The sequence below is a fragment of the Taeniopygia guttata genome, chromosome 11, assembly GCF_048771995.1.
Source record: "Taeniopygia guttata chromosome 11, bTaeGut7.mat, whole genome shotgun sequence".
Taxonomy (NCBI): Eukaryota; Metazoa; Chordata; class Aves; order Passeriformes; family Estrildidae; genus Taeniopygia; species Taeniopygia guttata.
Genome location: NC_133036.1, coordinates 5206627 through 5223154, shown reverse-complemented (window position 1 = coordinate 5223154; position 16528 = coordinate 5206627). Strand labels below are relative to the sequence as shown.

At 51.2% G+C, this 16528-nt stretch overlaps 1 protein-coding gene across 6 annotated transcripts in view; it reads right to left on the bottom strand.

The window, feature by feature from the left end:
- Positions 1-1451: 1451 nt before the first annotated feature.
- PLEKHG4 (pleckstrin homology and RhoGEF domain containing G4) overlaps positions 1452-16528 on the bottom strand; it is an 85143-nt gene continuing 70066 nt past the window's right edge. Inside the window, exons 14-24 of one of the 6 annotated variants that reach the window (XM_072934591.1) lie at positions 12081-13021; positions 9977-10226; positions 9321-9410; positions 8765-8989; positions 7695-7865; positions 7039-7216; positions 6292-6408; positions 5939-6205; positions 5150-5346; positions 4530-4605; positions 1452-3314 (exon numbers count right to left, since the gene is read on the bottom strand). In XM_072934591.1, the coding sequence (XP_072790692.1) occupies positions 4564-4605; positions 5150-5346; positions 5939-6205; positions 6292-6408; positions 7039-7216; positions 7695-7865; positions 8765-8989; positions 9321-9410; positions 9977-10226; positions 12081-13021 (2478 nt within the window). In that variant the 3' untranslated portion in view covers positions 1452-3314; positions 4530-4563. Of the gene's footprint in view, positions 3315-4529; positions 4606-4872; positions 5347-5938; positions 6206-6291; positions 6409-6999; positions 7217-7694; positions 7866-8764; positions 8990-9320; positions 9411-9976; positions 10227-12080; positions 13022-16528 lie in introns of those variants that run through there. The other 5 variants (XM_030282229.4, XM_030282232.4, XM_030282230.4 and 2 more) reach the window with 5 other exon arrangements.

The window sequence follows — 16528 nt, the reverse complement described above, 5'->3', positions numbered from 1 at the left end:
ATGGCCCAGTTGAGGTATGGCCAGGTCCCACTGAACTAGAATTCCTGCATTCCCCATCCCTGGAAGTGTTCCAGGCCAGGCTGGACTGGGCTTGGAGCACCTGATCTATTCTAAGATGTCCATGGCAGGGGGTTGGAACAAGGTGATTTTAAAGCCTTTTCCCACCCAAACCAGTCTATGATCACAGATTTGTGCAACATCTGCACATCTTCAACACAAGAGAAAATTGCACCTCTCTTCAGATTTTTGTGGGGTTTTTTTTAGGGCAGGATCAGCAAAGTCAGATTAGTCCAGCTGAAAACCACTCCATCTGCCCCCTCTGCTGGTGTCCCTGCTCTAAGGCTGGAAAATGCTTTCCAAACCTGCAGTGGTCAGGAGAACTCGGGGAGCTTACAGGAGAGGGCACACTCCTTTCACAGGCACAGCATCTATCAGGGCTAGAAAATCTCACCAGAATGGCTTAAAACACCAGTCTCCTGTGAATATCCCAATCCCACCAAACTCCAATTCTTGCATTCCTCATTCCTGTGGGTGTCCAAGGCCAGGCCAAGGATGCTCCAGGGCTTGGAGCGAGCTGGTCTAGTGGAAGGTGGCACTGCCCGTGGCAGAGGGGCTGACTGAGATGGTCTTTAAGGTTTCTTCCAACCCATCCCAGGATTTTACAATTCTAACACCTGCATGGCCAAGCCATGTCTGGATGTTGCAAGTACAAAGTGGGTAGGGCCAAGCACCACGGCCATCCCGAGCAGAGATAATGGTGCTCCTGGCAAGGGTGGATTTCCAAACAGCCCACTGGACCCATCTACCCTCTTTAGGGGATTCACTGTGGAAAATGCCACAATGAATTCTCCATGTGAGGTGTGTCATTAGTGTCACAGAGCAGAGTGGGATTTCTGCTTTTCAGTATCAGACTTTATCTATCCCTGGTTAGTTAAAGGGGGAGGAAAAAAAAAAGAAAGAAGGGACAGAGAATGTCACTTACCTTGTAGAAAGGCTGGGAAAAGTACTGAAAATTCAAATTCTGACAAAGATTTCAGGGAAACACCTCTGGTTTAGGAGCTCGTTTATTTCGGTTGCACCCTCTCAAAAATGCATCATCTAATCTGGGATTTCTGACATGCAGTTCACTCTGTGGAAGTCAAGGTTGGCAATAGAAAGATTTCTACTTATGCCAATAAAACCAAATATTTGTTGTTCTCATTGTTTGGGTGCCAGATATGCAATAGGGGGAAAAACTGTTTGTATACTTTTCAGTGTTTAAAATGACAAGCACCATCAGCCTCACCCCAATAACCTGCTGGGTTAGGTTTGGTCAGACAATTGTTACTTCAACCTGTCCCCAATACTCTGAGGGGTTATTTGGACACCCCAGGGACAACTGCTCCTCCCAGTGCTCCCTGTCTCCTGCAGCCCAGTTCCCATGCTGAAATCATGACACAATGCAAGTAAGATTCATATAAAGAAAATAACCTTTATTAGACAAATCAATCAAACCCTGAAAAAAGAGTGTCAGGTAAACAATACTAAAGGTTTTTCCAGCAATTTAGAAACCTTTGAAACTGAGAAATTCCAGACATTTCATGTTCCTCTTGTTGCATTAGTAACTTCTCTCCCTCTTGTGACACGAGCTACTGCTGTCTTGACAGCCCAGATATCTTGCATTAACCCAGCAATTATCTCAAAATAGTAACTTGTAAAATATTCCCTGTATAACTGTTTCCCACGCAACTTTGTACAAAGGTGTCAAATGTATTTTCTTTGCTGTCTGAAAAAAGAACAAGGTTTAAAAACATCCAGCTTATTAAAAATAAACAAGTGTTTTACATACAGTACAGGAATTTCCGAACTTGAAGGAACACTGTCTCCAGGGTCGCTGTGGGGTGTAGCACCCCAGTCTGCCAAGGGGAGAGAACTGCAGTTAAATAAATTACTACTCCATCTTCTTCCTCAGGCCAAATGTAGCACTTCTCTCACACCCGCAGGAGCCTGATTTATAGCCCTGCATAAACCAGGAGTAAACAGGAGCTTGGCAGCCAAGTAACCACTGTTTCCAGAACTGCTTATTTTCATTTTGTCCAATAACAGAGGGAGGGTGTCACAGCCACACAGTGACCCTGGATGTTACTCATGAAAAAGATCACCTTGTAACACAGGGCTCGTTTGTCCTCCAGTTACACTGTGCTGCTTCAAAAAACGTGCACTTAAGGTTCAGCATTATAATCAACTCATTACACTCAAAACCTGTTGGTCTCGAATGCCAGCACCATCCAAAGCTCCTCGAACAAGCCACCACAGTGGGACTGAAGTCACCAGAAGAGGGGCTGAGTCAGAGATGAAGCAAGGAGCCAGTCCCTGTCACTCCAAAACCAGGGGCACAGCCAGGACAAAGCACAATGGAGCCTGAACTAAGCAACTGGAACCTGAGCCAGCAGGGCAAGAGAGAAACTTGCACTGGGACAGCAGCTACAGGGGGCAAGTGGCTAAAATTAGAGCCGGGAACTTTGGTGCCTCCTGAGCTCCACCAGACAGCTCCCTCTTCCTCACTGCTACTGACACCTCTGCTGGCTGCTCCACAGCCCCTCTCTGTGTCAGCCTCCCCACTGGCATCGGGGAGTCTCTGCCTGGGCATCTCCCCCATCTCTGGTGAATGCACTGAGGATTTACAGGTGGAGCTGGCAGTCAGAGCAGAGGTGGCACAGGCAGAGTGGCAGAGCTGACAGATGGTTATGAGAGATTAGCTCAGCACCAAGGCACTGGAAGAACCATTTGAATAAACAATTCATAGCAATGAAATTGCTTTTATTAGAATGAAAGTATTAAGCCAAGGAAATAAATTATTGCTACGATAGACATATTTAGAACATAAGGAAGGACGTTAAATCTTGAGCTTCAGGTCACTATAACCCTGAAACAGAAAGTTAGACTACTTTTTTTAAATACCTCAATTTCTCTTCATGCCCTTCCAAAAACTTTATAAAATGTGCAGCTTACACAACAAATAGTAACAGAGTCACTTGTAATAAAAATCTGTACAACTCATAGCTTTAAAAATAATACTTTTTTTTTTCCCAAACTGCTATGTTACTTATAAATATAGGGCTAATGAATTTTAAATGCCCAAGGTCCCATCCAACACCAAAGCTACTACATTTAGTTGACAGAAGCCTTCCTAGGACTTCGCCTCAGGCAGAGGTCAGGTTTTGGGCTGTTTTAAAGAGCCTGATAATGGGCAAAAAACATCTTCATGGATGAAGACTGTCCTTCTGCTCGTCAGAGGCCTGGGGTCTTCAGTGAGTTTGAAATGGCAATCAAACCTGGAACACAGCACCGTGCAATGGGTTAGACCAGCTGCACTCCTGTGACGTGGCAGGATCCCACAGGTCCCTCTGTCCTGGCCAGCAGTGACTTCACAAAACACTTGAAATCCACTGTTTGCCAGAGGTAAATTTTGGTGGGGAAAGAATGTTTTAGTGGAAGAATCTTGCAGGAGAAACACAGCTCTTCCCCCATGTAGAGATCTGCCTCTGTGCCTCAGAACTCGCCCAAAGGTTATGTGCTGCTGTCCCTACTGCTTCTGTGTCCACTTCAAAAGTCTCATCTGTGACCCTCCAGAAGGGGGCTCAGGATCTTAAATCTGAACCTTGGCTGGTTCTGTACAGCTGGTTCTGAACTCCTGCACCTGCAGGTCATGAGCCATGGGCCTGTGTGGTGTCACACCCCACAGTGCCAAACCTACGAGCCATTCACCACCTTGTGCCTTGACCATTCACGCCCCAATCCAGTCTCTCTCATGCTTGTACCCCTCTGCTCTCTGTGAGAAGGGAGGCTCAGCCCTAAGGACAGAGAGGAAAAGGCTGAGACAAGAGCAGGCTGGTTTGAGTGGGTCCTGATATGACATATCAAGGGCTGCCAGCCACGAGCAGGAGTCCTGCTTGGCTGCAAGTCCTGTCAGGGTTCCCCCTCCTTGGATCAACAGTTCCTCACAGACATCCTCCCAAAATCACTAAATACTGGGGCAACATCTGGCAGCTCCTTCAGGGCATCCTGACCATAACCTAGCAAGCTCCTCTGCCTGGTGAAGTACCATTTCCTTTGGAAGTTCCAAGGAAACTGTGGGATAAATCCACCCTGGGCAGAATACTGTGATTCCCCAAGGCAGTTCAGAGGGACTAAGAGCAGGGTTTTGGCAAACAGCCACAAGGAACAGATTAGTGGTTAGACAGGTGGGCAGCATTCAGAGGAAAGCAGCTCATCTGAACACTAAGGAGGAGGTCAAGCCTTTACTACCTGAACCTGATTTTGCTTGTTTTGCTTCTGCAAGGCAGAAAGCATCAGACCAGCTGTTCAGAGTGTGGCTCCATGGGAGCTGCTCCTCTGTAACCAGATGAATCAGAGCCTCAGACACTAGTCAGGAATGCTTGGGGAAAACTCACAGAGGAGCTGAGCATGAGGTTTCCCTGACTCAGAGCTACTGACAAACCTGACCAGCACTCAGAACTGCTGGAAAATCCCCTGCAGGGGCTACTTACAACAACTCCACTTCCTGAGGCGGGGCCGAGGGGCTCACACTATTCTTGAGGGACTTATGGTGACCTGGCCTGCTTTCTGCAGAAGAGAGAAGCCAGCGTTAGTATGGGGTTAGAGGACAACAGCATCGGGACAGGCTCTAGTGGGAAAGGAAGCAGCTGAGAACTCTCAGGATCACACCGACATCTCAGAGCAACAGGCTCCCACTCCTCCATCTCATCATTCCCCAAAATCAGCCCAAACCTCCCAAGAAAGGAGCTTGGCAGCATGTGCAGCAGAGCTCCAGCCATTCCAGGAGGTTATTTATGTACACCAGCCCACGGCAGCATTATAGCTCCTCTTTGTGCAACATCTCCTCCTTGTGCAGCCTCCAGCACTGCAGGTCTTTTCCAGCTCATCTCCTCAGGGATCTTGGCCACCGCAGGGGTGGCTCCTGCACCAGAGGGCTCCCGCCCGCCCCAGAGGATGCAAGTCTCTGCAAGAGGAAATGTCACTTCCCCACAGTCACCCCAAGCCCAAAAGCAGCATCTTCAGTCCCCCTGTGAGAGGCAGTGGGTTCAACTGGGGAGGCAGTTACAGGAGCAGGCAAAGTGAAGAGAGTGTTTTGGCTGTTTGCACTTACTGCAGAAATGTACTGGCTGTTTGTGAACCTGGGTCTGCCCTCCATGGCAGAGCTGTGTTGTGGGCCTACAGGCATATAATGGGGCGAGCCCATGTCTTCACAGAAGCTTTCTTGTGGGACGCTGGAGACACAGCCACTGTCGGAGCCGCTGGAGCCAGTGGCTGACATGCAGTGCGATGACTCTGAGCTCTCTGTTGCTGGGGAAAGAGAGGAAGGTCACTCTGATAACCACAACTTTGGGCTGCATATAACCCATGCCACATGCACCTGATAATGTACCTGTCTGCAAAGGCACTGGCCACACCAGCCCACAGATCAGCCACACTCCTGTCTGGGCCTCTTTAAGGCCACAGACAACAAACCAACACAAGGAAGAAGAGTTATGATGATGCTGGTGATTGGTATGGGCTGGACAACGAAGTTCACACAAGGGAAGGCAAAGGTTGACAGGGCCAGGATGGTGAAGGGAAAAGGACAGAGCACTTCATACCAGAGAAGCAGGGACACAAGTCCCCAAGACCACAACAGCATCAGTACACAGCACCAAGCCTGCCATGGGTATGGCTGCAGGTCAGCAGGTACTTTATAACCCGTGTATTTTAGCTAACTCCCCTCATGGAACCTGAGACAGAGCTGGCATAGAAAGGTAGGGCCCTCATGCCCTGGTCTGGGTAGGAGACAGGAACTGCCACGACCCCAGCAAGCCTGGTCTGACCACACAGCACAGAAAAAGGTGCAGGGATGAGCCCACACATCCCAGGTACTGCAGAGCAGCGGGGCTGTACGTACTCATTGAGGGCTGGCTGCTCGTCTCATGCTCCAGCTCATCTTCCTCGATGCAAGTGCCGATGTCAAAGGGGCGCCTGGGGGCCAGGACTCCTGGCAGCAGAGCCTGGTCCAGGTACATGTGGAGGTTGAGGGGCCCCAGCAAGGAGGAGGAGGAGGAAGGGGTGTAGGCAGAGGGGGTGCTGCTGGTGGAGAGCTGCGTCTGTGTCCTCTTGAAGGGATTGGAATGGTCAAACAGAGACACTGCAATTGAGGCTCTGGTCCTGGCACCTGCCAGAAAACATACAAAAAAATCCCTGAGAACCAGTCCTGCCTCACACACATGGACCAAGGGGGAAGGCACAGCTGGCACCTACCTCTGCCTTTCATGATGTAATCGATAGCACGGTCATTAATAGCTGCCTCACTGGGTTTGATATCCAGGAACGGCTTGTTACCCACACCCATGGAGACCATCTCCTGCATACGGATTTCTGGAGAGGAAGAGACCCACAGCCACATTATGAGGCTGACCCAACCCAACCCTCCCCACAGGCTTTATTCAGCCACAGGTTAGAGCACTCCTGGGCTGGGCTGTTTCTGAACTGCTGAGATTAGCTAGATCTCTTCTGCCCTTGCTCCCCTCCCCAACGCTGTGGGAACAAGCAATCATGCCCTGCTCCAGCCAAGTAGCTCAGTGCCATGCCACCTACTAGAGTCCTGCCAAGCGGGAAGTCTGTGGGGGACAGGAGGGACTTGGTCAGCATGATTCAGTAGTGAGCTCTAGAAGTGGCCTAGATCACAGGAAGACCAACAAGTCTTTCAGGGCCACAGCCTGTGCTCACAGGACAGAGAACCCTGAGCGTGGATCTTCTGTTCATGAACAGGTGGGTGTCTACAGTCATACAGAGCTTGGACCAGTTGAGCTCCCTAGGGATGAGAGGCAGGGAAAGGACATGCCCAGCCAAGCCCAGCACATGCTCCTCAGGCTGCATGCTGGCACACAGCTGCTTGCTGCACAGAGCTGCCTGGTAACAGGATCCAAACCTACTCAGGACAGCATGAGCTGAACAGGGCTCCCGCACCTTTTGCGGCACAGAAGGAATTCCAGGAAGGAATCACACCTTTATTGCGGGCTGCCTGCTGCCACAGGATTTTGGCAATGTCACTGGTCCAGGCCTGCTTAGTCTCAGCTGAGCTGGCCTGGAGGATGTAGGTGTCACTGGACTTCCGCCTTCGGAACCAGATCTCAAAGCGCAGGCCGCTGTCTCCAGAGTTCTCTGTCAGACCAATGTCTGCAGTCTGTGAGGAAAAGGAAAAACAAAGCATAAACCAGACTGCACCAGGAGCAAAAGGAGTAAGCTGCTTGAATCTTGCACTAGAGCTATCCCCAGCTTGGCAGACCTAAGAGGAAGGAGCCTGAGGGTCTGGAAAGCAGCAGGTATATCCTGGACACAGGTGAGCACAGACAGCTCAGGTAATTCCTAGTGCTCCATCCAGAATTACCACCACTTCCCTGCCACATACACACCTGCCTTTCCCCCATACTCCACAACCCTCAGAAAATGCTGGTTCCAAATTTCACAGCACAGAGAACCTAGGCATTAATGAGTGTAGTATTCCCTTCTGACTTCACTGCATGGTTTGGAGGAGGCTTAGAAGTGGTGGGAGCAGCTTTTCTGCTGAAGGTGCTCCTGCTTCCCATTTCAGAGGCACGTGCCATGGGGAAACCAGCCGTGGACACTTCCCACACAAGAGGGAGCTGCAGGGCTGCTCTTACCTTGAAGGAGCGCTTGTAGATATACACATCAAAGCCACCCTCGATCCTCTTGGGCTTGCTGAAGAGGATGAGGTCCTCAAAGAGGAACACGTGTCTCTGGCACTTCCTGCGGCCCAGCCAGATGGCGAACTCGTCCTGCCGCACCAGCTGCCCCTGCTCCTTCAGGTTTACCTGGACACGAGAGGACATCCCTGTAAGACTCCACCAGCATGACCCAGGCAGCCCTAGATCTGGACTTGGAGAATATGGTCCCATATGGCTGTAGCCCAGGTGGTGAAGAAGTGGCAGCTACCTGACATCTTAAGAGGGCTCTTGAAGAACTCAGGCTGCATGGCATTGCTGGGGACCACATCAGGCTGAAACAACTGGCTCCAAGCTCAGGGGAGAGCTGGGCCTTTCTACACGTAACCCACAGATGACCCTCTTCTGTCTCCCTGTGCAGATCTGTGACAAACCTCTGGAGTGGCAACTGCAGGCAGCAGCCAGAGCTTTCTCTTGGGGAGGAAATGAGTTCCATCCACTGCGAGGAGCCCATCTGGGTCAGAAGGCCAGCTCCTCAGTTCTTCCTGATCCAACTCCACCCTGAGCCCTGGGGTTTCTCCTTCTCCAGTGCTGCACTTTGCATGCCCCTCCAAGTCCCACCTAGTTGATTTTGCCCTACTCTTGGCATTGGCATCAGTTTGAATTCCTTCTTGCAATCTGCCTGACCCTCTTTTGACAGCTCAAGAGATGAAAGGTCCAAAGCAGCCTGCAGAATGCCATCTGCAAGGGCTGCGAGGCTGCCTCCCATCACTGCTAAGCAACTGGGAGCATGTTTATGATGAACAGCCCACCCAGCTCAGGTAGCAGCACCCAGGCTGTCTGCTCTAGGAAATCAAGGAGACCTCCAGGCCCCACTGCTCCCTTGCCCCATGCCTCAGCAGTCCTGCTATGCTGTACTGGCAGACAGAACTCTGATCACTGGGGGAACCTGAGGGGAGGCTCACTGTACAATCCAAAGACCCCAAGTCTAGAGAAGGGGAATAAGTGTGGCTCTGCTCCCCTGGACAGAGGAAGACATTGGAACGTACGTCACAATCACGGATGGCATCCATGGCCAGCAGGTCATTTCCATGCCGGAGCTGAAACTTCACCATCTCCTCAGCAGCACGGAGATAGCCCAGCTCCTGCTCTTGTGCCTCGCTGCACTCCTTGATCAGGTCCTTCAGGAGCAGGGCATATTTGCTCATCCGCTGGATGGGCTTCAGCAGGTAGGAGGCCAGGTCCATCTTATCCCCCAGCTGCACCTGCTTGAACTGAGAAACGCAGCAGAGTGAAGGCAGCAGCTTCCCCAAGGAGAACCCTGTGCCTCCAGGCAAGCACTGACACCTTTTGACTGGGGTACTCAGGAAAAATGAGTACTCTTGGGGAAATGTAAGGCCACAGGACCAATGCTACTGTATGCTGGGTTTCTTTCCCAAGCCCTCACTGCACTTCTGCTTTGTTCCTTTCATACAGCTGTGCAGAGAGTTGTGCCAGGGAAGCAGAGGCAGCACCGAGCCTGCCTCAGGCAGGTAAGCTGGCTTTGCTTAAACAGAGCAGTGACCAAACACACTGAGCAATCCTGATACAGGCAGTGGAACTCACCTTGAAGAAGGTATTCCCATGGCTGGCCAGCAGCGAGTCTGACTTCGGCTTGTTCTTGCTATACAGCGCATACATTCCAAACTGGTCTTTCTGCAGAAGAGATCCATCCTCGAGTGAGACCCATGCACCCAGGACATGGTGACAGCCACAACCCTGGTACGTTACTCTAGTACTTCTGCCTCTCTCACGCTGCACCAGAGCCTCCTCTGATGTCAGGAGTAACTTTGTTTTAAGCTCACTAAGAGACAGGGAATGTTCTTGTCTTCCTACTCCCAGAGTAGCTAGTCTTTTTGAGTCATTGTTCTGCTATCCTTAGCCTCTTCCATACCCCAGTAGTCACCTGGTACTATTCACACCACCCAGCAGTAAAATGCATGGGGCAGCTGACCTTAAAACCTGTGTCCCTGTGCATCTGCCCAGCAGCCCTTTTCTCCCAGAGTTGGTCTGTACCTCTCTGCTCACTCTAGTCATTACCTCTGACACCACAGACAGAAAACAGGTAAGGGATGTCCCTGGAGAAACAGATGGGCGTCAAGGAGCAGACATTTTGTTTCCCTGGCAGTGTCTCTTGGCAGCAAAGCACAACATGAAAGGCACGGAAACCAAGCTCATGTCTGGAAGAGCCCGACCCCAGGGGCAAGGTGCTGATGCCTTACGTGTCGCAGGAAGCAGTGGCTGACCCTCAGTGGGTGGTTGCAGCAGCTCTCAAGCTCTCGAAGGAAGTATTGGCTGTGGAAGTCATAGAGTTTCTCCAGGTTTCCAAAAATGACGCTGCGCTTCCCACGCAGGTCCTGGGGGAGGTCGAGGCGCTCCATCTCGGGGAAGTAGCTGTCGATGATGTAGCGCAGTGACCGCACGTACTCCCGCTCTGTGGTTACCATCTCATCGATGATGTGCCGCAGTTTGCTGCAACAGGAGACACTCAGCCTTGAAGGGACCCAGGTGCAGCAGGGCTGCAGCAGCCAGAGTGCCTGCAAAGCACTGGACTATTGCTACAGAAGCTCTAACAGCCAACACAGAAATGAAATGAACCGTGGCACAGTCCAAGCTCAGATACACAACTGACCCTGAGCACTGACAGGACTCAAGGGAATAGCATGAAGCTGTGTCAGGGGAGGTTTAGGCTGAGGAAAAGGTCCTTCACCCAGAGACAGGGTGGTTAGGCACTGGAACAGGCTCCCCAGGGAAGCAGTCATGGCACCAAGCCTGTCAGAGTTCAAGAAGCATTTGGACAAGGCTCTCAAGCACACAGTGTGATTCTTGGGTAGTCCAATGCAGTCAGAAGTGGGAATTATCCCTTTGGGTCTCCCTTTCAGCTCAGGATATTCTGTGATTCTAAGGATTCAAGAAGGGAGTGCCCAAGGCTGGCTGTGATCCTGACTCAAACTCAGCAGGACATGCCAGGGCCCACCCAGCCCCTGCTCTGGACACAGTGGGCTGCTCTGCAGATGGCTGCTCTCCTGAAACAACAGTGACTGCAGAAGTCACGGTAACTTCTGTGAGGAGTTGGCCTGATGACTAGAGACTGTGGGAAGCAATGTTAACCCTGGGAGAACAATAGCTCTAGACCTAGGTGCTGTTGGGCTTGTCCTAGTAAAAGCGAGAGAGTAAAACTGAAGTGTCCTAACACTTCATCAGTCAGCAGCAGTTCCTAGCATGGGTTGCTCTCACGTATCTCAAAGGATGCCTCTTAGGTACTCGAGGTTTCCACTGTGAGGCAGTGTAGCACCAAACATAACTACTCCAATGTGTCCCTGCCTCCCCTGCACTTCAGCTTTCCCTCAAGTCAACTTCTCTGCTGTTCAGAGAACAGAGCTGTGGGACTGTCTCAGCACCCACGGACACAGGAGTCCTGCTGCATTGCTCCCTTGAGAAGCAAAGTTGTCACCCTGCTATCTGCTGGTGTGCATTCCCTGCCATGAGCTTTTCTGGGTATTCCAGGGATATCAGAGCCCCCTTCTGGAAGATATCACTGTCCCCAGCTATTTCACTCAAGAGTAGTAACTGTGATCCCCCAGCATCCAGCAGTCTTTCCTCATCTCTGCCATTAATTTTTTTACTTATATTTTAATCTTTTCCAGTGAGAGCAACTGTAAGACCTGCCTGGAGACCCTTTGTCAAGAACAGCTCATACCCCTGGGTTCTCCTAAACATAGGCACACATTGTAGTATGACAACAAAGTTGAGATTCTCAAGGATAGAGAAGGAAAACAGCACAAATGCCAGCTGTTAGACACCCAGAGATTTCATCCCCAAAGCACAAATAAAAACACCCTCTTATCTATGAAGTTGCTGTCACAAGGTGCTGGATGTGCCTCCCTACCAGTCTGGTTACAGCACTCCCAAAAGTGTGGGGGATGATGCCCTGTGTTTCTGCTCTCCCACTGCACCTGTATTTGGCTTTGCTAGGTCACTGAATATTGTTTCTGTAATCCCTCACCCTCCAATGGAAGCAATATTCAGAGATTCCCTCTCCTGTCTGGGAACTGAACTTTCCCCTCCTAGAGGAATCATACTGTGAGGGAAGGGCCACAAATCCCGTTTCTCTGTCACCCCACCAAGGAAGGTGTCAGATTATGTGAGAACATCCCTCTGGGCTTGCTCAGCATCGCATACACATACGCAGGGAAGCTGGAGCTACATCCCCATCTGTCCTGTAACCAGTGCCAAAGTAACCAGCACTACAGAGCTCCTCTAACCTCTGCTGGCTGCCTTCTCACCACCCTGAGAAAGGGAACTCCAAATGTCACAGACACTTACCTGCCCCAGCTCTTGGCTTCCGACCCGGAGAGGCAGCCCCTCTGTCCCTCCAGCAGGCAGTCTGCAGCCCAGCTGTTCACAGCTGGCTGCCGCAGAGCGAACGTCCTGTCCACCAGCTCAGTGCTGCTCACCTCCAGCCCCTTGATGAAGACGCCGGTGTTGCCATACCTGGCCGGCTCACTCCTCTGACAGCTGGACCACAGGCTCTCACCATAGGGCAGGTCAAAGCTTTGGGCCTTCCGGAGGACCTTCCTTGGAGGCAGCTTCCCAGGGACTGGCGTGGATGTAGAAGACTTCACCTCTGCAGTTTCTAATATGCTCTCCAGGTTTGTCTTTTCTTCAGACAGCGTTGGAGACTTACAAGCCCTGCTGGCAAAAGAAACTCTGCTTGAGTGAGAACCAGGGCTGAGAGCAGCTTGGCAGACAAATACTTCCCCGGCATCGACATCAGCAGGGCAGCTCAGGGAGGGCGAAGGAGCTTTCTCCCTAGACCATTCCAGAGAGCTGTTGGTTCTGTTGTAGCCATGAGATGCGCTCTGAGTCCTGTCCCAGTGGGACCTGGAGGTGGCCCCCTCAGAGTGCCTCCGGTGGGACAGAGTGCCAGTTTCACTGCCAGCCTGGGGCTGCTCCCCAACAGATGGGTTGCGGTCTGACAGCAGAGACTTCCTTGTTCTCAAGGCTGCTTCGAGTTTCTTTTCAAAAACCAGCTTGGTCTCCTGGCATTTAGACCATGCAAATTTCCACTGCTTGAGCCCCTTGTCACTCTTCAGCTCACAGGCCAGCTCCTTCATCTCCTGGAACCGGGCAGCACTGATGTCCGGATGCTGCCCCTTGTAACTCTCCAGGCACTTGATGACATCTGCACAGTGCTCGGCGGAGCTGCAGTCCTCCATGCTGATACAGGCAAGGTGTCGCATCCCTTCCAAGGCCCACTCGTACGCCTACAGAGCGAGAACAAAAAGCAACAGCCAGTCAGAGGGACTCAGTGAAGAACAACCCCAATTCAGTGCCTGAAGATAAGAGAAAGGATCAGTGTCTGGCCACCACAGTTCCTTGAGTGTAGAGAGTGGCGGGGGGGTGCCGCTATTGTCAGTGGCGCTTAACAATTCAGCAAAACAAACAGCCCCTTATGCAAAGGGCTTCAGCTGTGCTGGCTGCTCTGCCACAGCCCCACCTCCCCGCCAGGTCCCTGTGAGCTGGCGCCCACACTGCTGGGCATGTTTGTCCTCTCTGGGCGGGGGTGCCCAGGGAAAGCTGCTGCTAAGACTGCAGGAATTCACACCTCAGCGTGGCTCTGCTCAGTATAAAACCTGTAACTCTCTCCTCTTTTGCCCAGCCACTTTCACCACTGTCAAGCAGGACAAGGTCAAGGGGCACCAGTTAAGCTGCAGGCAATAGGACTGCTGCTCCCTACACTGTTTTCCTGGAGCTGATAGCACACAGAAGCCACAGCTGGGCTCTGTGGATCACCCCAAATGCTCTGACCCATCCTTGCAGCAAGGAAGAATCTGAGACCGTGCAGCTTGTGCATTTTCTGTGCCTGCTGGCAGCTTGTGTGGTGTGCTGTGTTCTGCCTGCCAGGCTCTGCTTGCCACTGCACTACATGCTTGTGCTCGTTAGTCAAATACTGAGCTCAGCAGTTTATTTCTAATACTTCAGGAATGCTGGAAGCAGCTTCATGGGGCTTAACTCTAGCAGTGGTGCATATGCTGGCCTTGCTAATACAGTTCTGCTGCATCAGTCAACCAAGAGAAGTGGGACAAAATCTGGTCCAGTGGGACATATACAAGGGAAGAGTGAGTGTCTTATCACCATGGAAAGAATGGAGCTCAGCACCAAGACCTGTCATCAATCAAAAGCAGAAGAAAAGCAAACATCTGACTTAGGCTCATAAGCCACCACTTTGTCTATAAAGCAGAGATGGTAAGATTTAATGACAGTAAATAAGATGTGACTAGCTGCTGTAGGCCTGGCTGAAGAACTTTAATGGTCATCAGTGAACACACAAGATTATTTGTTGAAATCAGATACACAAGGTGGGGAAAACACCCTGGACAAGGCTGCCTGGCATCTTCTGCCAACTACCCAACATTAGTGGATGTGCATAAACACCACTGGATGCCCAGAAGTGAGCCAGGCCATCTCTACCACTTGACCTGTCAGGCCCTGTGTACCTGCAGAGAAACAACACTCATTATTAGTGCCAGGAACAAAGTGACTGGTTTTTCCTTTTTCCATTTCCTGAGCAGCCTCACTGTAGCAACCTTCACTCAGAGAGCTTAAATCACTTTTATGCACCTTTAGACATCAAGGAAATCTACCCAAGCTTTATGCAAGCAGACATTGCATCACCATCAGGGACATGGTGGTCAAACGGATCAGGTGCCAGGCTCACTCTCTGTTGGTGACAGAGACAGGCAGGGCAGAAGGTATTTCATTCACATGACGCTCAGTCCCTGGATGGGATGGCTTTGACAGCCAAATGCTGCTGTTTGTAGGAGAGCAGAGTGCCAGCACAGCCTGCAGCCTGAGCAGAGTCACTCTAGGGCCAGATTCCACAGGAGCTCCCACAGCCATCCACATTCTCTTCTGAGCTGCAGCTGCATGGCGTGTGTGCAGCCAGCACCATTACTCATGCAGAGCAAGGAGCTGCTTCAGAAACACCAGGGCTAAGGCTGGGGTACTAATTTCCATGCACAGATAGGAGAGAGAGAAAAGAGACTTTTCTCTCTGGAAACTCTTCAGATCTGCATGTCATTACTGTGAGGAGGGATCAGGGCTGCAAAGCACACAGGACAGCAGCCCCACCACCTCTCATCTTCATATGGTCTCTGTCCGTTCTTGGCAAGGACACCAGGGCTGAGCAGAAACGATTCTCAATCTCGATGGCATTTGCTTCCATCAGCAGTGCCTGTCACAGGCCAGCAAATAGCTCAGCTTTGTTCCCTGCACAATGGAGCAGCTCTCCACATCCTGCAGCTTTGCTTGGTAACATGCTAAGTGACCACCAAGGCTTTATTCACTCACATCATCCGCTTCAACTGCCCCTTTCTGCACATAAATGGCAATCCTCTCCCAGGACCAAGTGTGCCCCCATCCTCATGCAGGCAGGGGTATTGCTGTCACCTGTCCCCCAGGAAGGCTACAAACAACACTCAGCCAAGCCAGGATACGGCCCTCTGGACAAGGGGCTTTTGGGGAGCAGGCAGCCCTACAGTTTCTCTGCAGAGCTGCAAGAGCTGCTCAGATGAAAGGAGGCACCTGTGCGCAGGGAAGCTGAAATCTTCCCAACCACATCTGAAACCAGGCAGGAAAGAGCCTGTACCTTAGCTTTTGATCTTTATAGGCAAGTTGTTACTGAACCTCTCAATTACAGGATTAAAGACAAATGTGTTTCCTGCATATGAAGGACTGACCTATCCTGCAACAGGCATCAGCAACAGGTTGGTCCTGCCAGGCTGCCCAGGGCTCTCAGGACCTGCCATGCTGTAAGGAAAAGCCAGGGACTTCATTGGATTATGCAACCCTCACCCATCATCCTCTGCTGGTCTTCTGATCATTTCACCATGGACAAGGCTTGCAGCACATTGAGGACAGGAGCTCCTGGAGTCTGTTGGTTTTGGCTCCACTTAAGTACCATCTGCAAACACAGGCCCAGAGAAGTTGCTCAGCCCTGGCTCAGGGCACACTGCCAGCACTGAAAGCCTTCCACGGGTCCTGGATCCTCACCTGAGCCACCACTCAGAAATTACACCTCTCCAACCCAAACCGATCACAAACCTATCAGACTCCTTGCATACTCAAGGTTAAGTGACCTCTAAGACACCTTCTGGTAGCCAAGAGAGGGAGCAGATACTGTGTATCTCACACATATGCCAGAAGGGGCAATTTCAGAGGGCCTGTCTTTGTCCAAACCTCCTTCATCCATTCCTGTGGGGAGATGATGACAGTAACTATAATTTCTTTACAAATAGGAAACGGAGTGTCTGAATAGGCAGAGGTAGTCAGATCAACTTTCTGCAGAAGAAAAATGCACCTGGGTGGGTAACTAACTCTGCTGTGAGGAGGTTTCCTTTGGAATCTCAAGTGCCTGCACAGTGCATCTCGAGACAAGGGTGATGGAAAGTCAAGACTGGCCCTGGTGGGAGCAACAATACAGGCAGGGATGGAATCATGCTTGTGGGTATGATAACAGAAGCACAGCAACAAGACACACCAAATTTCTCACTCTTCTGTGGTGATGTCCCAGGATTGGAAGCCCCCACCTCCCTTGCTCTCTACAGCTCAGAGAGGGGGAAGCAGCACAACAGCTGAAAACACTGACAAGGACAGCAAAAAAGAACCTGACATAAAGAAGCCCTGATCCAGCTTGGTGCAGCTCCCGCATCCAGGCTGTGCTCCATTCTGCTGTTTCGCAGTGAGACACAACTGACTGTAGGTCTCTGTGG